This window comes from Anopheles cruzii, chromosome X (genome assembly GCF_943734635.1).
Source record: "Anopheles cruzii chromosome X, idAnoCruzAS_RS32_06, whole genome shotgun sequence".
Taxonomy (NCBI): Eukaryota; Metazoa; Arthropoda; class Insecta; order Diptera; family Culicidae; genus Anopheles; species Anopheles cruzii.
Genome location: NC_069143.1, coordinates 6560191 through 6582924, shown reverse-complemented (window position 1 = coordinate 6582924; position 22734 = coordinate 6560191). Strand labels below are relative to the sequence as shown.

The 22734-nt window shown below is 51.5% G+C and overlaps 1 protein-coding gene across 1 annotated transcript; it reads left to right on the top strand.

Annotated features, from left to right (window-relative positions):
- Nucleotides 1-5024: 5024 nt before the first annotated feature.
- LOC128278432 (zinc finger protein 1-like) lies at nucleotides 5025-22457 on the top strand. Its single transcript, XM_053017164.1, has 5 exons — nucleotides 5025-5155; nucleotides 11582-11691; nucleotides 15802-16539; nucleotides 18121-21385; nucleotides 22208-22457. Exons 1-5 carry the CDS (start codon nucleotides 5071-5073, stop codon nucleotides 22405-22407), a joined length of 4398 nt encoding a protein of 1465 aa, XP_052873124.1. The 5' UTR covers nucleotides 5025-5070; the 3' UTR covers nucleotides 22408-22457.
- Nucleotides 22458-22734: the final 277 nt, after the last annotated feature.

The window sequence follows — 22734 nt, the reverse complement described above, 5'->3', positions numbered from 1 at the left end:
CGCCAGCATGTCCGCGCAGGAACCGTGACTTAAATTCAATTAAAACAAAGCCTGTGTGTGCGTGTCAGCCTCGCTTAGGTGGCTCGGAAGATCCGGTCAAAAATTTGCCATCCAGTCGAACTGTCAGAACTCCCCGAAGCCACCGAATTCAAAATGTATCGTTTTAGCATTTTTCCTGAACGTGCGTTAAAAAAAGCGCAACTTCAAATCCATAAGACCATGGCTGATGTTGTGCGCTACGAACATAATGTTGGCCATTGCGGGCTGATGTACTCGGCTCGGAGCCCGCCCGTACCACAAATTATTTATTTCATTCACCCTCACCATAAATACGGCCGAAGAAAAAAAAAAGAAGATCACCTACACTGGCCGAAGCCGAGATCTTCGCCGCGGCATCATCAGCGTCAACGGCGAGAGCTTAACGTTTAACCTCGATCAAGATCGCACCCGAACGAGCACGAGGGCAAGGGGAGTTAGAAGAGGGGACACAGCGAGAGAGAGAGGCAGAGGGCGAAGGAGAGTTATGTTAAACCGAAAGCCGACGAGCGCGCATAAAAAAACTCACAATAAACGGGCAGAGCATAAGCACGCAGGCAAACCCAAGCAAAACGGGGCACCGAAGAAGTACCGAACGCACCTCGCATAGCATAGCATAGCATCTTCACCATGTGCGGGCCCGTACCGGTGCGAAACATTTGCTGGCCAAATGTTTGGCACAACTCTGCCTCGGTTCTCTGCCCAACCCAAACGGACACTACGGGCGCTAGATCGGTCGGTGGTCCTAGTCCGACCCTGGACTGGTCGACATTTTCGCCGAATTTTGCCGGCCCGTTCGGGTCGGTCCCCATCCGGTGTCCGGAGGCGTGCTCTCTGGTGAGAATGTGATAAAAATTCTGGTTCTGGTTCGGGACATGCAAAAGGGTTCCTAGGAGCTGGATGTCATAGCATACCCTGGGGACTCGGGAAAAACTCTTCAAACAACCCACGGGAAAATGTGTCTCCAAAACGAACCAGCTCCAGCTCATAGTACCTATTGATATTAGGTCGGTCAATGATCGATCACGATCTCCCCAATATGTACAATAAATGTACTTCATTATATTATTATTATATTGCTACTATTATTATATTATTTATTATTGTATATCTACGCGTCCAACGCTCACCGCCTTCTGGTCAAGACCGTTTCGTGCATATGTTAAGTTTCGATCCGATCTTGCTTTGAAAGCACCCCATATAATCCCGAACCCGATCCAGACCAAAACTCAAATTGAACTTGGCTTGACTTGGCTTCAATCGCGGGATGTTCGGTGGAATATGGACAAATAAAGATGCACCAAGTGTCGGCAAAAATAAGGGCCCTCAGAGAGGTAGGCCCTACACTGTTTATTGGGCAAGCTTGTGAATAAAATATTAGACTGTGATCTATTGAAATCTTTTTAACACGACCTGGCCATAAATTACAAGTACAAAGTCTCTTCATGTTCCTTTATTTATTACAGAGGGTTTTCTTTTGGGTTACAAGCTCTTGCAAAAAAAACTTCTGACAGTCCGACAAAAGTTAAGTCCGACTGCCCAAAATGATTCAGTTTATTCACCGAACGTTCGTCAAGCAAAACATAAAGCTCTGGTGAGACCGGAATGTACAAAAATAAAATGCCTTCTCAGATCCCAGAAGTCCAGAAGGCGGTTTAGGAGTACAATACACATTTAAAAAGGCCTTGATGCGGTTCAGGGAAAACTTCGGGATCTTGACAGTGGCTAGTGGCATCTTGACAGTGGACAGTGGCACTTTTGGCCTAAACGTTTCCGATTATCGTTTCAAAGTTTCAGATTTTTGTTTAATGCTTCATTATCCTCAACTTCACCACACACACACACACATACACCGTGCACGGCTCCGGTCTGATCCGCGCGACGTGTATCGCAAATATTTTGTTTAGCACAGTCCGACCGACCCCTACGCCTTAGACGTCTCTTAGCTGACTCGGCTCTTGGCTTGGCTACTTGGGTTGTCTCGCCGATTTGGCCGATACACAAACAAACCGATAATCACAACGCCCCACTGCAGCAGCCGCCCCCCCCCCCCCCCAGCCCCGCCCCCCCTGCAACCTGCAGCGCAAAAACGATAACCACCATCGGACCGTCGTGACGGGGCTTTCCCCCTTACGGAGCGCGCGCGCGCCCACCGGAAACGGTTGATCCCGGTGCCGAACCTCAGCAGCTCAGGGCGAGAGGGGGCGACCAGTGTGTGAGGTGGGAAGAAAACCGTCAGAAATCGAGCAGGGAAGCGAAGCGGTGGGTGGGTGTATATTTAAAACAATAATCATGCATAAAGCATTAAAGCATCGCTCCAGACATCGCTTGCCACCTCGTCAGAGACTCAGATCAAGTCGGTCGGTCGGTCGGTCGGACTTACGAAATAAATGTGCACTAGCTGCGTGCGTGCGCTTGTGATTTTTGGCTCCGTTTTTCGCGATATCTTGCAACGCGCAGACAATCCTTCCGGCAGGACGAAAAGTATTGCCAAATTTTCCCGGAACAAAAAAAAAATCGCCGGCACACACGAACCCGTTGGAGGATAGTGAATCAGAAGGGGGGGAGGGGGGGGGGAGGGGGGGGGGGAGGGGTGGAGGTGGGTAGACAATTGAAGAAGGGGTGGAAGAAGGCACATTAAAAGCCGGTGGAGACCGGGGATCCCGCGCGCGCGAGTATATTTGCTCGCATCACCCGCCGTGACCGCGACTCCGCACGTCCACACGCAGCACCTCACGCACGCACGCACGCACGCACTAATAGGTGCGAGCGAGAGCGCTGTGGGGCTGTCGAATCAAGCGATTTGAAAACCACAGAGACAGAGAAAAAAAAAAGGCGTTAAGGAACTGCGCGCGCGAGGGAAACCCGACGACGGCGCTCGCCGCAACGCCCCGGGGCACTCACGGGATCACGATGCGAGGTTGTGTGTGTGTGCCGGTCGCATAAGATATTACTGCGCTGGCTAATGAACCCTACACTCACCGGGCGCACACCGGGGCACTCACGGTGACACTCACATCGCCCAGCATCGCACCCGCATCGCATCTCGGCTGGCCGGCCTCGCTGGCAGCAGGCAGCATCACCATCATCCTCGGCAGGCGGACGGGGTTAGTTTAGTAGCAGAGTCCGTAGTGTAAACAAGTGCCAGTGTGTGACGGAGAGACACGCGCCGCCGAACAACAACGACGATGATTGTTGGTCAGTGGCCGCACCACACCACCGCGATCGGAGCAGAATATTAATTGGGGTACGCAGCAGCAGTTAATAAGTTGCCGCAGCAACAGCAACATCATCATCAACCGAAACGAAACCGAAGAGAACTGGAGCTGAGGAGAAAAGAAAGAAGGAGCAGCAGCTCCATACTGTTCTTCACTGTCACTGTTGGGCCGACAGAGAGTTTGTGGAGTTTGTGTGGACTGTGTTCCAAGAAAGGTCCAAGAAGAAAGGTCCAAAACCCGACAGGACGTCGAACGAATAGTCGAGGTGTTCGTCAGATCGTCCGAACGGATAGTGTTTTGGGGGGGGGGGGGGGCGGAATTCTCCAACCTTGGTGCTGTGCTGTGACAAAAAAACAGGACTTCGAAGGCCCGGACGGCCCCCCGGACGAAGAGTGAAATTCGATTTCTCCGGTGGCGGGTGGTTTCTAGCGTCTCCGGTTCAGGATACTCCCTGCCCTGGTGGAACTGTTTCTGCAGATCCGGCCGCTTTGGTAGCAGTCTCCACTGCGCGCAGGGCACAGAGTCTAGGAGTCGCACGAACGATACAGAGTGCACACACGGGCTGTGGAGTAAAGTGATATATATATAGCTGGGTATAGGGTAGCTATTTGCTATGCTGCTAGTTACACTGACAAACCTTATTTTTGATGCACCCTTCTCGGCCCAGCTCCATCTCTGGGCGATGCTGTCTAGAGAGCGGAGGTGTCCAGTCAGATATTCAGTAGTCAGCAACGCTCACGAGGTGGTGCTGGGGTTGCTTTGTTTATGGAAAGGGCATATAGTGATCGGAAGAAAGACAAAGACAGCCAGAGAAAGAGAGAGAAAGAGAGGGAGGGGAGACAGAAGCAGTGAATGAGAGAGGGAGTGAGCGAGAGAGAGAGAGAGCGATAGCAGTCTTTATGGTCCGTAAGGCGACGCAAGGCACGAGGTCCACGAGCTAGTCAACCCGATGCCTAGTTCCGGGCGATGCGCAGGCAGGCAGGCTGTTTGGCAATTCTGACCCACCCATCTACATACATATATCCAGCATCAAGCAGTCAGGTGCAGGAGGGTCCCCGATCCCGATCCAAGAAGGTCCCACCCGGGGACCTCGCGACTCCTATCAATGCCGGACACTAACGGACACCAATCAACAGGAGAGCTGGTCCAAAGCGCACCATATGCGATGCGAAACAGCACGTGACCCCCCGCAACCTGTGAAGGACCACCCTGTGATCAGTAGAGTGTGTGTGTGCGTGGTGTGTGTGCGTGCACTAATGCACTAATGTCGGTGCCTAGTATTGTTCCCAAAATCATTGTTGTTGTTTCCGTTCCGTTTTAGTAACAGTGCACTAGAAGCGGCCGGGGGGTGTTCCCCGCGCGCGTATCCCCGCGTAGAGTCTCTACAATCAAAAAAAAAAAACACACCAAAAAGCCTATGCGCCGCAGAAGGAAGCGCAGCAGGACGAGCAGCAACGAGCAGTGAGTGTGGAGTGTATAGTGTGTGCGCGTGTGCGCGCGTGTGTGTGTGTGGAAAGTGAGAAAAACCACCGAAAGGCAGTGCGGGGGGTGGGGGGGGTGGAAAAAGGAAAAGTGTCCGGTCTCTGTCCAGGCCCGGCCCTGCTTTTCCATCCAAGGCCTGGTCCAAGCCATTCCAAGGCCAAACAGGTGCAGGCGGAGGTGCTGATGGGGGTAGTGGGGGGGGCTGGTATGCAGGAGGCTGCTTGGGTGCGAAATGCGTGTAGCTAAGCACTAGCGAAGAAAAGAACAAAGACGGTAGAAAAAAAAACCCTCAAGCAGACGGCAGACCCAAACCCTGCCGCAATCCGCGCAACCAATGGTGTCCTGTAGCGTGGCGGTGCCGATGTACTACAAAGCAGAAGAAAGTATCATGCCATCGTCGACCAAGTTTTCACTACAATGTAAGTGTAAGTCCGTCCACCCGGACGGCATGTACGGTCTATTGGTCTGTGGCTAAACTAAATAATGCGTCCAAATAGTATACGCGGGGTTCCAAGCATTCGTTCGTTCAAGATATCGGCGGTGTCCAAGGTGTCGGTGCGGATACTGGGGACAGTGGACAGTAACCGCGTTATAGCGCTATCCCTATGGCATGGGATCACCGGTTGACTAGCGATTTCTACGGACGGGTAAACCTATGTGGAGCACCTTCTGCGAGAGGTCTTCAGACATGCCACACGGCCAAAACAGGCTATTAGCCTGGAAGCAAGTATTGACCACCAATACAGAGAATTGGAGTGGCCACAGGTGCTCCGTAAAGAGACCAAAACACGCGGTTCAGAAAAAGTGATGTACACCCACATGTAGTCTGGAAAACTAGAGAGACCAGAGACGAAGTTTTCGAGAAGCAAACGAGTCTCCCAGCACCCAATCTAGAGCGGAAGTGGTCGCACCGGGAACCCTGGGAAGACCCGCGAGGCGAAACGTTTGCGTAATGGCGCCCCGTCCCCATTTTCTCTGCCACGCCGTTCGCCGCTATCCCAAGATTTCACCTATACTTCACCCAACCAACCATTCTATATGGGAAAAAATGTATAGATATATATATATATATATACTTGCACAATATACGTGTGCATGTGGCCATCGCCGCCATCGTGAATCATCGCCGGTCGGTGTACTCCCTCATCCCGGCGCATCTTGCCGAGGGCGATGACGGGATTTCCTCGGGTTTCTTTTCCGAGCCCGCCAGCTTTAATGACCACCTTATATCTCTACTCTTCTACTCCCCCTTTATATCCTGCTGCACGCGGCTCGATTTTCAAGAGGCCCTATCCCTATCAGTCCCTTCGCACAGTAATTGGTCTTTCGGGCGGGACAGCTATCAGCTAATCCGTTCCGCATGCAATCCACATGCGAACGCCTAGCCCTGTAGCTATCAGATATCTGCCCTGGACTCCTGGACCACACTGGACACACTCATCCGTGGGTTCGGGATTCGGGAGTACCTGTGTGTGGTGATCAAGTCTCCACGCGGACGGGAGCGCGCACACGGGAACGAACAGGAACTGGGCCGCCGTGCCAGCTTGGTGCTGCTGCTGATAACCGGGCCCACATGCGTCACCAGGGCCCTGAGCACGCACATGGTTATCAAGTTTGCCATTAGCGCTGAACAGCGGCCGGACCCTAGCGTTCGTTCAGGGTCGGCCCACAAACAGCACCAGCAGCAGCAGCCGCCGCGAGTCGACTTCGAGTCCGAGTCCGGGTCCTGCGACGCGATCTTTCCGGTGTATTCTATCGTAGACGTCCCGCCCCAGGGGTTGCGGGGAATCTGTAACGGTGGGCGAGATGTGTGTGTGTGTGTGTGTGTGTGTGTGTGTGGTGACAAAACATCGTACACCGCACCCGGCGAGCGATAGTGCGAGGACTTCCGATGGCAGACAGCAAGCAGTCAGCAGAGAGTGTGTGGGCAGAGCGCGGACCCGGCAGCGGGCGCGATAAGCGAACCTCGAGAGCTCCTACTAATCGCGACTACCCACACGAGGCAACCCACAGAGCGCAGCGCTGTGGGTTGCCTCGGACATTATCGGACGGAGTCATCCTTCCAGCGGCAAGCGCCGAGAAACGGTGAACCACCCGGTATCGGATTGACTCGGACGGAAACTCGGGGGGTTTGCAAAACGAGCGAGGAGGGGGAGGGGGGAGGAAGTGTGGGAGAGAGATAGACAATAGGAGTCTCCGCCGTCTCCGCTACCTAACAGGCAATTGACGTGTCGGGAGCGAAAGAAAAACCCGCCCGAACCCACTGGGTGCATGGTGATCTTCGGGCGTATGCCGAGATAGGGTTGGACGTGGACGACTCCCATGGACGACTTCCCTCTTGAGGTTCGGTTGGCTGGCTAGTGCTGCAGCTGCTGCTGCTGCTGCCGCCGCCGGTTGGCGGATGCTGATAATGGTTCCATTATAGGCCACGGTCTGTGAACACACACGGAAGCGCGTGTGTGAGAAGCGCGGTGCGATCGTTCAAGTCGATAGAGCCGAGCGTCGATCCTCGGCCCTCTCGAGCGTACGCCAAGCACACACACAGAACCCCCCAACGCTCGGATCTCGATCTTTGAGGCTGCGCCGCGGCGGAAACCGGACGGAACCGCAGGTCGTCAAGTGCACACGCATATGGCCCGGGAGCCGTTACTATCAATTGCTGATTGTTTTGCTCCGCTTGTTGTTCGTCGTTCGTCGTTTGTTTGCTCGGCGCGCGAAAACACATGGCGACCGTGACAGGCGAACCCTTCACTTGACCACCGCCGCCCCCAACCTGCTGGACCAGTGGCAGTGCAGTGCAGTGCAGTGCAGTTCAGCGTCTTTCGGTGGGCTCTCGGGCGTCTCGCTGCACACGGCGTCTTCGGGGAGAACGGGGTGAACGGGGTGGGTGGCCGCCCTTCCTTTTCCGGTTTTGATTCGCGGACGGACTAGAAAGCTATGCTGGCATGCCATTGGGCCACCTACCATAGAGGGGGCCCCAGGTATTACAGAGAGCATAAAGGAGTAGCGGAGTGTCCTCTTTCGTGGGCCCGAACGGAAGTGGCGAGCGAACGAAAAAGTGAAGTGTGGGCGGACGAGTGGGTGGGTGGACTCGGCTCGCTCGCCTGTAGCACCTGTGCGCGCGGCGGCGACGGTGAGTGTCGATGTCGAGCGAGCCGAACGCCCTTCTCGGACGCGAATGTCTGGCGAGCGGCGAGCGCTTTACTGGGGGTGCTGGGGGGGGGCCGGGGGGGGGATAGTATGTGAAAGTTGAACCGGACCAACACACGCGAGATGTTATTGGTACATCCGGGGGCCGCTTACGATGATGGGCGGTGCCCTAAGCCGCCGTCGTTGTGACGTCGTGTCGTGCGGGCGTTGTAGGTGTGCGTTAGCATCACCTTCGCGCCTGGGGCCTGTAGTGTTCAGTGCGACCAATGCGACACTCACCTAATGTACACCGCCAGCTATAGACCACTGTGAGTCCACGGAGGACTTGCGTTAGGTGTGCGGTGCCGCTGCGGTGTAGCAAAACAGGCAAGTGGCCATAGGAACAGGAAGAATAGTGTTGCGTGTGTGTGTGTGTGTGTGTGCGTTGAAACGGATGTGCGTACGTGGTCGTACGGTCCAAAGAAAAAACAAAACAAAGGATCTGAAATTTTTGGTATGAATGGACCTTTAAGTAGGTTTTGCCTTCCGGAAGCCCTCACTGACTGCAGTAGTGCACACAGCATGTCAAACCATGCTGCACCAATACCCTATCCATCTTTTATTGTACAGATATATATATATTTATTATATATATCTATATATATATATATGGATGGATGTATAAATCGGAAAGATGGCACAGAGATCTTGCTGTTACGGTGACTTTTACTTTTACTTCTTTTTTATATAATTGGGACTTTCAATTAATCCATGCCGTTTTCATTCAACAATTGTGGTCTATCTACAACAATACTGCATATGAGTACTTTAATGAAAGTATGGTTCGCCGTCAGCTACTACTTTCTTCGATCTTTCAAGTAATTCCCGTAATGTCGATAGAACTCTTTAGAAGCGATCCACTCAGAGACCCATTTTTCAATACTTTCCTAAGACTTGAACCCCTTTGCTGCCAAATCGTTGCTCATGCAACGGAACAAGTAGTCCGAAGGAGTAACATTCTCTTGACACGTATCTTCAGCAAGAACATGTTCACCATTAAAATATGATGACCTCCGGTAGCACTTTTCGTCACTTGAAGTAATGAAGAAATACTCCACTTCACTCCACTTCACTCCCGAAAAACACTTCACTAGGAACAAAGATCGACATTTTCAGACACTTAACAAAGGGTGTTGTTTACACTTAGTAGTAGCTGTCAAAGACATATTTGATTTCGAAAAAGTTGTCCCATTTAGTGAGTGTAACCGCATGAATTTAGTTGAACGACATCATATTAAAAAGTGAATATCGTGTATCGTTCCGTGGTCTCCATGTGATCTGCTGCTGCGGTGTAATGTTGTGTCAAATTCTACACCAGCAAGCCTATTGATGTGAGTTATTGACGTTTAAATCATCAACTACCCCTCCGCTATACCGCCAGAGATTCATTGTGAGCATTGTGTTTCACAGCTTTCGTGCACGTGTTTTTCCTTCCTTTTGGTTCTTGTCGTTAGGATTCAGTGCTGTGAAAACTGTGTACGAACAATACGACCTGGTGATTTCTTATGTATACATATATGTATAAAGCGTGAGCGGAGTTGTATGAAAACAACGATGACTGCTTTGTTAACTCAGGACTGCTGTGTGTATGTCGTGTGTGTCGCCCTCCTTAGTGGTATTGTTAAGGTTTTAAAGGCACACTCGGCCATCATAAACTTAAAAGGTTAAGTCTCCTTAAAAAAGCGAATATCGTGTATCGTGTTTTAGTCTATTGCTGTGATTCTTGCTGCCGTGTAATGCTGTGTCAAATTCTAGACCAGGAAACTTATTGAGTTCGTGAGCCTGATTGTCTTACACAGCTTTCGGGCGCGTGTTTTACTTTTATTTTGATACCTGCTGATTTATTTACTTTTCAAACATTACAATAAGACAGTTATATCTGCGGTCACTTCGTTGTCTGAGCTGTAATGACTACCCTTCAGACCTCGCCTAAGTAGAGGAATAAAATAAAATTCGCCAGGCGCAAGTTCACAAGTTAGTACGAAAGGTGTGGAATTTATTCAAACTTCAGGTTTCTCACAGTTGCCCTTCAGTTGCCTGGGGAGTGTTGTGGACGAGCTGTGTTGTTTTGCAAGATTATTATTCTACATTGGATATTAGAATTCGGTGTGCGACGCGCTGTTGAGTGATTCGACGTCTATTTTGAGTGTAGTCGTCGATGAGTTTGCGACGATTATCGCCTAAGACGGTCATTGGACATCCGGTGTGTGTTTTGTCAACAGGTTTTTCCAGGACGGTTATCATGAAATTGTATTACTCACCGATTGACGGTAGACCTATCAACAAAGTCGTCACAATAAACAGCCTGTATACAACGATGAATCTCACTAGGATTCACGTTCTTGGCAGTTCAAAATTCTTGTTGTTCAGTGCGCGTTTACATAGCACAAGAACAAAACACGACCATACTTTTACTAATCATAACAAAGTGAGTGGAAGCAATGCCATCAAAATACGGAGGTGTATACAGTATAGAAATTATACTTCCACATGCCACCAAGCTCAGAGTTAGGAATTGGGTAAATTTGCCTGTTAATTTGGAAATCGGGCGGCAAATTGTTCCACTCAACACATGGGGCGAAAAGCCGCGAGCCTAAGAAAGAAAGAGAACTTCTTCATTCGAGCGCAATTTCTTAATGATGAGCATACGGTTCCGGTTTATTGTGTTTAAAAATGGTCAAGAATCATGGCTAAGAATCAACAACTGGTTCGTGTTTTTGGTCTACAGTAAGCAAACACGATTCCTTCCCAGTTTTTTCATATGTTCATTCAATGTGTCGTTACAATATCAGCTAACTCACGCAGCTTCACTTTCCGATCGTTCAAAACGATTTTTTGGACTTCTTTAAATATTTTCTGGTGCGTTCTGCACCATCGGTGCATCTCTACGAAGTCGGTGCACTTTTGAAGTCGCCAAACCAACCATTTATCATTGTTTCTGATGGAGCGGAGTCCTTACAACTCTTTTCAAGCCATTGCTTGGCCACTGAACGGTACATTTTTCAACCAAGCAGTGTAAAATTAAAGCACAACAAATTGTTTCTGATCCATTGTTTTGAAAATAAGTATAGCGCCATCTCTGTGTTAGGTCCGAAACTTCTCAGCCCCGTGATAGCAAATAATGCTCATTCGTGGTCTATTGATCTGAATGAGTCTAATGAGTTATCCAAAACCCCTGTTTCGGATGCCTCATTTTCTGCTACGGCCTCTACCGCAAGGTTATGTGGAGCACTCAGTTTTCCGTACGCTGTTCACGGCGCTGTTTACGCCTCGATCACATTGCGTAGTCACGTAATCAGCGTTTACGATCACTGTTTACGTTCCTTCGGCAAATGTCAGCAATAGAGGCGGCCCGGAACAGATCTCCGGCGACGGTAAAATATCGGCAGCCATGCTCTAACATCAATTGCTGCTAGCGAACGAAAATAATCCTACATCGACTGCTGCTAATCAATGTGAATAACTCCAAAGCCCACTGTCCCAATGCGTAGAAGCAGCAGCAGCAGCCTCAGGCCGCAGCGCAGTACCGCAGTGGCCGCCAGCAGCGTGACACCATCGTTCTTGAACCGCAGAAACCGATCGCCCGATGACGATCGTATTTCTAACCTATATTTCTTATCTGCTCTCTACCATTTCACTCTCTATTCCACTTGCAGTTCCTTCCCTGACGTCCGGTCTGTCCAAGGATAGTGAAACCAATACACTAGCCGCCGCCGACTGCTGCGTCCAGTGCCCCCAATGCCACCAGACCGTTCAAGGAATCGAGGTAAATGTCTGACACTAAGTTATCTTCCCGTCCGGCACAACGCGGCCCAACGGGGACGGGGCAGACAAACAGTTGAGTGTAGAGGTGTAGATGTTACTCGCATCTTACGTTCATCAATCAATCCGTCTGAGGGCGAAGCACGGAACCGAGAGCCATCGCAACTGGCACGTTCTGTCAGATTAGGCCAGGTCGGTAGACGAAGAATTGAAATGGAATGGACGTGGACGTGGACGGAGTTCTGGGCGCATGATAAGCGGTAGCATGTTGTTACAGCGAGCGACCGACCGACCAATCGCCAACAACATCGGCATCGGGATAAGGAAGGAGTTATATACCGGGGGTCTCATTGTTTGTGTGTGTGTGTGAGTTTGAATGGAGATTGTCAACATGGTGATTGTCGAAGGCGTAGTAAAGGCCGCGCGCACGCAACTAGACTTTTTGAGATTCTTTGCGTGAAACCTTCTGATAGCCGTGAATCCTCCTGACTTCACCGCTGCAAAACGCCAAAAGCCGTGGCTGTTCTCTGTCTAGTTAATCGCTTGCCGCCTGTCTCGCTGGAACTTTGGGCAGTAGAACATGACATGTTCCGGTGACACCACGGCTCCAGGTCACCAGGTGCGGTCAGGGGATCGTGTAAGCCGCGTCCACTGTACATACTCTAGGAAAAATCAATGTGGAACCTGGGACAAGTGGAAATCGATACACTTGCAGTGCATACGGACGGGCACAAGTTGCAATGTATAGGGTGGCCCATCTAGCGTCCTTTTTTCTTTTGGTTATAACAAAAAAACGGCACAATATTTTTCGATGCTTGAACATTTTTTTGAAAAGATGATTCACCAAATTTATATATAAAATACAATTCCGAAAGCAGAAAGTTGGGAAATATGGAAAACTTATTTCCAAAGTGGTAGGTCTTCAACACAAACGGTACGGATTTTAGAAAAGCTCATTTCGACCTCGGTGGTTATGTTAATAAGCAGAATTATCGTTTTTGGGGTTCAGAAAACCGACACGTTGTGCAAGAAAAGCTGATGCATCTAAAACGAGTGACTGTTTGGTGTGGATTTTGGTCTGGCGGGATCATCGGCCGCCGGAACCGTCGAAGGCGTACGCCACCGAGCAATGTTGCCTGATTGATTCTTTGACGCAATTGAAGCTGAGAACATAACCAACATTTGGTTTCAACAATATGGCGCTACCTGCCATACACCGACAGCCACGATCGATGGTTGCGCCGCTTCTTCGGGCAGCGTATACTCACCAGAAACTGTGTTGTGAATTGGCCTCCAAGAAGTTGCGATTTGACAGCATTGGACTATTCTATCTTTGGGTTGCGGTGAAAAACAATCATTACACGAACAAACCAGCAGCGTATTGACGATCTCAAGACCGAAAATAAAAATGCCATTGCCGAGATAGGACCACAGACAGAGCCATGGAGCCAGCCTGTCCATGAGGAGGGCAGTGTTACTTTGTTACTTCACCAGCGTCTTTGCGGAATTCTCATTTATGAACATAGTTTGGATCACCGAGCAAGTTCACATGAAAATGGTTTTCCTCTTGTTCGTGTACCATAGTAACTTCCCGTCGGAGCTTGCGGTGAAACTCATGATTTTCACTACTCGTTGAAACTCATTTGGACTTTGGTTGTGCAGCAAAAACGTGTATCGGCTTATTCCACCTAAACTATGCATTAAAATTAAAATTGTTCCATGATTAATTTAAGACCATGAACGATTTCGAGCCAATTGCACATCCGTCTTTGTCTTTGACTTCAACCTCTACGGATATTGGAAATTTATTGAAAGACAAATACAGTTTGGAAGACGTGATTTAATTGCCAAGGAAAATGTCGTGAAAAGAAGGCAATTACGAGGCCTAACTTGTTAGAACGATTAGGACGTTAACTTGTTAGGAAGTATACAATATCGCTATGAGTTTGTATGAAGAAATGAAATCAATATTATTCCTTTGTATGTTTAAACGCATAAGTGATACGGTTTTTATCAGATATTTGGTTCGATATTTGCAGATGATTGTCCATTAAAAAATGATCTAGTCAGTGATTGATATCCGAGCGATTGTCATGCCGATTGCATAACTTAGGGCGTTTAAATAACCTGTGTATCCGAATCGTCGCAAATGACCCAAATCGGGTTCTCCTCGTCTAACAGCCTTTCGCTTATGTCGCGCTGACCCGAACGTGGCGGGTGAAAATGTGCAGTCAGGGGAGCTGGTGAGACCTCTTGTTATTCACACCTAGTTTTCCTCTCCTGAAAGGCCAATTCTTCCTTTCCTGCACTCCGTTCTGTTGTGGAGAGTAAGCCGCCGTGTATTCAGCCTTCATACCTTCTTGTATTTAAAATTTTGCAAAGGATTTTGGTAGAATATTCACCGTCCTTGGACGGACCGTATTACTCGCGGGTTCCGACCGAACTGATAATTCAGCATCCGTTCCCACTTCCAACTTCCGAATCCTTCCCTCAACTTCCGATTTCTCTCTGAGGGAAAAGACGTATGTGTAGCGGCTGTGGTCGTCGATCATTGTCATATAATATCTACATCTCACTTTTTGTTTGGTCTTCGTTCTCTTGCTGGCATGTTCAATGTTCTTCAACAATTTGCGATTCTTTCTCGTGTTACCGAGCTTACCACAAGAGTAACATTAAACAGCGGTCATACAGGAACTGCTCCGTGGTTCCTGTACGAAATGCATGCTTTCTCACGATTTGTACGTTGCAATTCTCGTAAAAGAGACACTTCCCCGTCAGGGTAGCCTTCTGGATAAAAAGAACACTTTATTGTATGACACACGACAGCACATGACAAAATTGTTCGTTTTTGTTTTTTATATTAATTGTCTTTATTAATTTTCTTTAATTGTGTTTAACTGAATCAAATGCTCCCTTAACCTCGAGAAAAATCGAGGTCACCATCTCATGCCGAGCATGATCGACGGAGCTCAGTTTCAGTTGCTAAAAGAGCCACGCAATCATTGGTTCCCTTACCATTACGAAAGCTAAATCGGGCACGCAAGCACGATAGCATTGATATGGAGCGGTAGGAATCATGCTAAGATGGCGGTTTACTAGGCTTCAAGATGACGATAACTTTCATTTCTCTCCACTGGCCGGCCGACCAACGCTGAGATTTAACAATGTGTACATTACTCCCAACAGGCGCATCCTCGCGCTGTGTCGGCAAGGTTTTGAGGAAGCTTATTGCTGGCCTAGTCCATACCTGGACAGGAGTTTTGGCTTAAGAAGAGCACAAGCGAAAGCTCGAGCAGCACATTTTGTTGAAATTTCTGCGCGGGATCGAAATAAGGCAATAGACATTAAAACAGACATTAGCTCGCCATTGATGTGGCTCGTTAGGACACAGCATCAAAAGGCTTGACTAGCAGATGCATATTACATTAATTATGGAAGTTAGGGCACTCAATGCCATGGGATCTAAAATTACCCAGAATTAAAATTGGTGCACTTCTTCTTCTTTTGGCGCTTCAACCGCTGAGCAGTCTTGGCCTGCACCAGAGACAATGTTAATCTCTGATGCTCTTTTTCTGTAACATTTTAATTTTTACGGACGGGATTGTTAGCCCCGCGCCAACCCCCCTGTCACGCCGGTATCGGGAATCGAAACCATGGCCGGTTGAGTGACAACCGATCCCGGGATTCGAACCCAAGCCAGCTGCGCTGACAGCGAAGAGCGTTACCGACTGCTCTATCAGCGGGGGCAAAGACAATGGCAATGACACCTGCAGATTTTCAAGATCATTTCCAATCTTTACAATATCAGATTCGGCTCCTAAGGCGATATAAATCCAAGCAAAGACCACATCAAGATCGCCTATCTTTGCCTGTATTACAACTGACTCAACCTTGAATGAACGATTTTGGCGAAGAAACGTGGCAAAATGGTCTGCCGTTCAAACAGTGCATTCTTCAACTGCTGACCTAAGTCTGCCCTAGTAGAGAAGTGGGTCCCTTATTTCTAGCTTCAAGTATTTTGATGTCCAAGTTGTTGTCCGGACCTACCAAGTTGTTGGAACTGTTTTTCTAACTCAATCACGTTTACGTCCATTCCCCAAAATGTGGTACACAGATGCTCAAGGATCACATACAGCAGGAGCACCACAGCACTAGTAGCGACGTGGATGAAGACAGCAGCAGTAACCACCTTGCAGTGCCACGAACAGAGCCTCACAACGGTACCAGCTCAGGTGACGCTGGTAGTAGCGATCCGGATGCGGAAAACGATGACGAAGAGGGCGCAGAGGAGGATGTCGACGAAGACGACGACGTGGAGGCGGCCGCTGAAATAGTCCGGGTCCCGTTCGCACCGTTGGAGCTGCTGGTGGGAAAGGGCAGCCGGGCGAGTGGGGATCTCGTCGGAAGTCGGTTGCAGGCCAAGTGCATCAGTTTGCTGCAGCAGCAGCAGGAGCAGCAGCTACGCCAGGCCAACGAGAAGACCTCCGCCACCGGCCACCGGACGAGGGCCAATGAGGACGAGGACAGGGATGAAGAACAGACAGAGGTAGGAGGGTCGGAAACGCCCACACTGACACCGACGCCGATCGTCGGGGGCAGTGGAGACCATCAGCACTCGTACCATCTGTCGCCGCCCTACCACCTCCAGCAGACCAATGGTTCGTACGGCCGCAGCACGCCGGTGATCAGTCCGGCACGGAGCGGCAGCAGTAACGCCAGCAGCGCCGCCAGCTGCCTGCTGTCCGGTAAGGACCCCGAGATGATGTACCTCTGTGCGCAGTGTCCAGCGACGTTCGCGAGCCGCAGCCAGTACGAAAAGCACGAAATGCAGCACTCCGCCTCGGCCGTCGTGGTAAGTCCCAATGCCGCATCAACCTCAGGGCACGTTCGGTAGGGTTATCCTCGTGATCGATATGATCGCGATCAAGAGCACCAACCATCGGCGGCTACAAACCAATGCCATACACCTAGCCGCTGGTGGACCGCTGATGAGAACTGTTCTGCTCCCTTTTACACTTCCTCTGCTCAGAGGGCTTCCTGGAGGCGAAGACCCGATTCACCACCTGGTGCCTCACACCAACAAAAGTTGATCTTCTTCTTCTTCGAAGACAACTGAGCCGACGATGCCGGCAGACCAAACTCGTTGTGGGTGCATTGGCTTCTCTTGCACGTCGTGCAGATTTTCCGAGCCCAAATTAGTACAATCTGCTAATGAACGTATCCTCACCACATTGGAAATAAGTTTTTAATATGTCCCAATTGCGTCCCGTTTGGTAAATGTCAAAGTTCTTACTAAAGCATGGTCCACTTAGAATCAGGAACAATTGAATTTGCTCTATCTCGAGGTTGGTTTGACTTAGGAAACATGTCAAGGTGTCAAAATGAAGGTATTTTATTGTACTTTAAGGGAAAAATTTCATAAATTTATTTTGTTGGTCGTCGGATGAAATCGTGAACTTTCTGTGGAATGCGCGCCATTATTTTCGACCGCAGGTGCAAAATCCTTGCCAGATCATTAGTTTCCGTGCAAATTTATTGGCGACTACATATTTGAACTTGAAGAGGTCATCTCGCCGTGCGCCGTGGAGAGATAACATTTTGGTCCAGGAAGCTGTCCAAAATCCATTTTCATGTATATTTCGTCGTCCATAAGCAAGCATCCTTTTTACCTCGTCAGAACCTTCTCGTACAACTTTCTAGCGCGTCTTTTAGCGACTAGGTTTCGTTTAAGTGTCCTGTTTGGATGTTTACAGGCAAGGAAAAAAACACTAGCCTTTTTATAGACAGATCCTCTGGACAGTTCTTCTGCTGGCACGATATTTTTTTGCAATATCCCGAACCGGTGATCCAGGATTTGCCTTAATTGATCTCAAAACCTTCCAGTTCAGCTGCCGGTGGTATGACGTCCACTATGACGTCTACTCTGAATCTTTCGGTCTACGGTATTGGGTTGCCGAAAACGTTAAAGCACAGCATATACGGTTGACTTTGCGAATTTGTGTGTTTTTAAGATTTTTAAAGCAGAACACGTGGGATTTTCTACGTGAGTGTGCAGAATTATTATTCTTCTTTTGAATTCCATTGAGCATAACTTTCTATAAACTACGCGTACCAAGATGAAACTTTTTGCACTGAAAGTCGAATGTTTACTGAAGACATAACTGTCAAAACGTTTGAAATCCGACCAGCAGAGGCGCTTCTAGAAAACATACAACTTTTCCCGATTCTAAGTGGACCATGCTTTAAATGTGTACAATTCCTAGAATTAAGTTTGACGTTTTAAAAAGTAACTAAACGATAGTCCCAAACACTGGATGGATCACCCTATATCTCTTAGTCACTCGATCGGTTCATCCGAACACTACCGATCATGCACCTCAAGATCCAACGGCTCCGTCTCCCTACTTGATGCCTTCTTCTCCCTCCTTCACAGTGCTGCAAGGTGTGCAACAAGCCGTTCGCCAACGTGTACCGGCTGCAGCGGCACATGATTTCCCACGACGAGTCGACCCTGCTGCGGAAGTTCAAATGCAACGACTGTGATAAAGCGTTCAAGTTTAAGCATCACTTGAAGGAGCACGTGCGCATCCACTCGGGCGAGAAACCGTTCGTCTGCAGCAACTGCGGCAAGCGCTTCTCGCACTCCGGCTCCTACTCGAGCCACATGACCTCGAAGAAGTGCATCAACATCAGCATCAAGATGCACCACCACAACCACCACCACCACAACCAGCTCCACAACTACAACAACAACACTAGTAGCAATAACAAAAACAACAATCACACACACTACCCGCAGCACAAGAACAGCATCAACAACAGTAGCAGCAACAACAACAACAACAACAGTGGCCTTGCGATGAATTGTATGGCGAGTGGTGGCAGAAAGTCCCAGGCGTCCCTGGGATCGGCGCCGGCTGCTGCTATCGATCACCGTACGGCGGCCGGTCGGGCGGCCGTCGCGGCCGCAGCCGCCGCCGCCCTTCACCTCGATCTGGACTGGGCGACCGGCGGCGGGATGCGGGCCCTCGGGAAACCTTCGGGCCACCTTCCCATCTCGCCGTCCTCCTCCTCCGCTTCTTCGTCTTCCTCGGCCCCGGTTTCGCAGAGCCTTGACGGGTCGTCGTCATCGTCGGCGGCGGCAGCGGCGGCCGTAGCTGCCGTAGCCGCCGGTGCCGCCGGCGGTCTGCCTACGGCGGCGGCGGCGGCCGACGCCCTGTTTCCGATGCTCTCCAAGTACACGCAGTCGAACTACGGCGCGATGAACCTGCTGGCAACGCTCGGCAATCCGTTCTACTCGATGGCGATGATCAGCAACCAGACCTACAGTCTGCAGTGTTTGCTCGAGCTATCGGCGGCTGCTCAGCAGCAGCAGCAGCAGCAGCACCACCACCACCACCAAACGGCCGCCGAAACGATGGGTTCCCTGATCTACAAACCCCACGGTAGTGAGGAGGTGGAAGAGGAGGAACAAGAGAGCCACACAGCCGCCCAGCAGCAGCGAGAGCTGGAGCTGGAGCCGGTGGTCAGTGAAACGTGTGGTGCGGCCTTGCCGTCGCCGGACAAGGGCATCGCCGAGGACGAGCTGGTCGTGGACAGCCCGGAGCGGATGGAGGTCGATGGCGACGGCGAGAAGGTGGAACCGCTCGCGGTGGAATGTGATATGAGCGGGGAAGATATGGACACTACGCGCAATAGTACGGCCGAGGACGACACCGCTGCCGAAAAGGATTCCACCACGGTGGAACATGATGGCGCCGACACCGAGACCAGCGAGACCGCTCCCGCCATCAAACCGGATGTGGGCGACGAGGAGGTCGGGAGGAGGAGCGGGAGTTGGTCGGGCAACGAGTCAGGTCAGCCCATTCCATGGCGTGCCGCCGCGCTACTGGACACTGGACACCCGTTCGATCCACATCCCACCAAACAGGAACCGCCGGACGTCGCCGATGTCCCGATGGACGAAGACACAGGGCACCCCGCCGTGCGGTATGGGCGAGGGGCACTAGAATCACCGTCTGCAACACCGGCGATGAAGACGGAACCACTGGAACCGCCGGCTGAGCGACCGTACGAAAAGACACCACCTCCGCCGCTGCCGCCGCCGCCAGTGTCGCATTCGTCCGTGTCGTCCGCGGCTTCACTGACAGCCGTCGCGGTCGCGGCCGCCCAGCTACAGTGCGTGTACTGTGGCCACCATTTTGCCAACCAAACCGAGCTGATGCAGCACACGCAGCTGTTCTGCAAGGAGTCGCTCCTGCGGAACCAGTTCGTAGCGGCGGCTGCGGTCGCCGCAAGTGCCGCCGCCGCCATGCCGTTGACGGCCGCGTTGGGTGCGGACAGCACCACGACCTACGGCAGCAGCTGCAGTGAAGATGACACGGACTACGAGACGGCGGCGATGGTGATGAACCAGGCGTCCGGTGCCGCCGGTATGTTCGCCGGTGACATGATGGGAGCCGCCGGCGGCTGCGGTAGCCACCCGACCGGTGGTCAAGGGCACGTGACCAGCAGCAGCAGTAGCAGCGGCAGCGGAAGCAGCAGCAGCAGCACCAGCAGCAACGGCAGCAGCAGCAAGGTTCGCGTCCGGACAGCCATATCGGAGGAGCAGCAGAGCGAATTGAAGAAGTACTACGCCCACAACAGCAAACCGAGCCGGGACGAGTTCCAGGCCATCGCCCAGCACGTCAAGATGGAGGCCCGGGTGGTGCAGGTCTGGTTCCAGAACAATCGGTCGCGCGAACGCAAGATAGGCTCCGCGCTGGGCGGCGGCGAACAGCAGTGCCCGGTGGTGGCCGGAGCGGGCCTAGCCCCAAACTCGCCCCTACACGCCGACCGTGCCCCATCGGTGGTGACGGGGCACGAGACCACAGACCAGCCGCTCGACCTGTCACTCAAGAAGGACCTCACCATGGCACCGGACGGAGCGGCCCTCCTGAGTGCGGCGAGCAACTCGGCGGCCAACGGGGCCGCGCTGGCGGTCGGGTCGCTGCCGGCCGTCCTGCTGCAGGCTGCCGGACAGGCCGACACCATGTCGGCGCTGAACGAAGCGATGAACCTAACGATCAAAACATCCCACTTGCCGGCGGCGTTCTACTACAACGACATTCACCCAATCCACCACAATGCCGCGCAGCCTCTGAAGCTGAGCTTCGACGATAGCCTGCGCAAAACGTCATCACCGACGTCACAGCACTACCACCACCATCGGGAGCAGCAGCAGCAGCAACCGCTGCTGTACACGCACCTGGCCGGTCAGCCGGGCACATTCCGTGGACCGTCGATAGCGGCCCTCCACCACCCGGCGGCCAACCTGCCCGGGATGGATCAGATGTTCCGCCAGATCTCGCCCAAGCTAGCCGCCGGTGGTGGGGGTGGTGGCAGCGGTACCAGCCTGGCTAGCCTTAGTCCGGTGCCGCGTGATGACCTGCACGATGGCGGCGGCTACGAAGTCGGCAACAAGTACTACGGCGCTGCGTTCAGCGAGAAAAAGATGCTCCAGTCGATGCTGAACGTGCCGAAGCGGGTTGCACCGCCCTACGTTTGCAGCACGATCATGGCGGTGGCGGGTCCCGGGGGGAGTGCTAAGGACGGCCACCACCAGGCACCGGACGCCGAGGGCCAGTACGTCTGCGATCAGTGCGACAAAACGTTCAGCAAGCACAGCTCACTGCAGCGGCACAAGTACGAGCACTCGGGTAAGTCACGCTCAGAAGTCACGGAACGGAAGTGTCCGTGGATGTCCATGTTTTCTCGGTGTTCCAAGTCTGGTGTCCTCTGTGATAGCTTCTTCGTCTTCTTCCTCACCAGGGGTAATGCTAATGCTCCTTGTTGCTTTGCGTAACGGTGTGTTTTTACGGGTGGGTTGTTAGTTCCGCGCCAACCTCCGTTCTTTTTCTTCTTTCTTCTCCTTCTCTTCCTTCCACCTCATGCGGTCTGTTGCTGTTTGTTGCCAATTATTCCTCCCTACTCCTTTAATACCATTTGTCCGCCGTTCTGGTGGTCTGCCCGTCGGTCGTGTTGTAGGAGGTCTCCAGTCCAATATTGTCCAATGGTCCAACTGTTCATCTGACATTCTTGCGATGTGCCCTACCCAGTTCCACTTCAAGGACGCTATTCTCTCCTGGACATCTACGACTTTAGTCTGTTGTCGGATCCATTGATTTGTCTTTTCGTCCCTGAACGAGATTCCAAGAGCACGTCTTTCCATTTCTCTTTGCGTAGTTCTTAGCTTTTTTTCAGATGCTTTAGTTAGAGTTAGAGTTTCAGCTTCGTATGTGTTCGCACTGGAAGGACACACGAGTCAAACACTTTGCGTTTCAGGCTATCATTCATTTGACTTTTGAAGATTAACCTCAGTTTCCCAAGTGAACTTTGAAGCCCTTTGCCCTTGGCAGATGACTCCGTACTGTATTTGATCGTTGATCAGCTCTTTTCGTGATAGACCTAACTGATAGATGGACCTATAGCTGGATAGAACTGAGCTAACCAAAATTCTGTACTTTACCTGTCTGCCACAGGTCAACGGCCGTACAAGTGCGTCGAGTGCCCGAAAGCGTTCAAGCATAAGCACCACCTGACCGAACACAAGCGGCTGCACAGTGGCGAGAAGCCGTTCCAGTGCTGCAAGTGCCTGAAGCGCTTCTCGCATTCCGGCTCCTACAGCCAGCACATGAATCACCGCTACTCGTACTGCAAGCCGTACAGGGATGGCAAATAAGGCACCGAGCTGGGACAGGATATTCCGTCCCCCGGTGCGTCCCCCGCACCGTACGTCAACCACAACCATCATCACGATCAGCACCAGTACCAGGCACACCAGCACCATCAGCACCGGGACGGAATGCGCCGTGGACGTGGTCGTCCGGCCAAATACGGACGAGCGGCCGCCGTGAACCAGCCGCCGTCACCAACGGTCATCAACGACACCGCCGCCGCCGCCACCACCATCATCGCCACCAGCAACGTCAACACCGTCAACGTCACCACGAACGCGGTTCACTGTGGAAACGCCGCCGGCCTCTGCAGCACGACCACCACCACCACC

Excerpts from the sequence above, each read along its gene's own strand:
- LOC128278432 (XM_053017164.1), top strand. The coding sequence starts at position 5,071 with ATGGTGTCCTGTAGCGTGGCGGTGCCGATGTACTACAAAGCAGAAGAA. Across the intron at positions 16,540-18,120 it reads ACTCCGCCTCGGCCGTCGTG|TGCTGCAAGGTGTGCAACAA; the intron begins GTAAGTCCCAAT and ends CCTCCTTCACAG. Across the intron at positions 21,386-22,207 it reads GCACAAGTACGAGCACTCGG|GTCAACGGCCGTACAAGTGC; the intron begins GTAAGTCACGCT and ends TGTCTGCCACAG.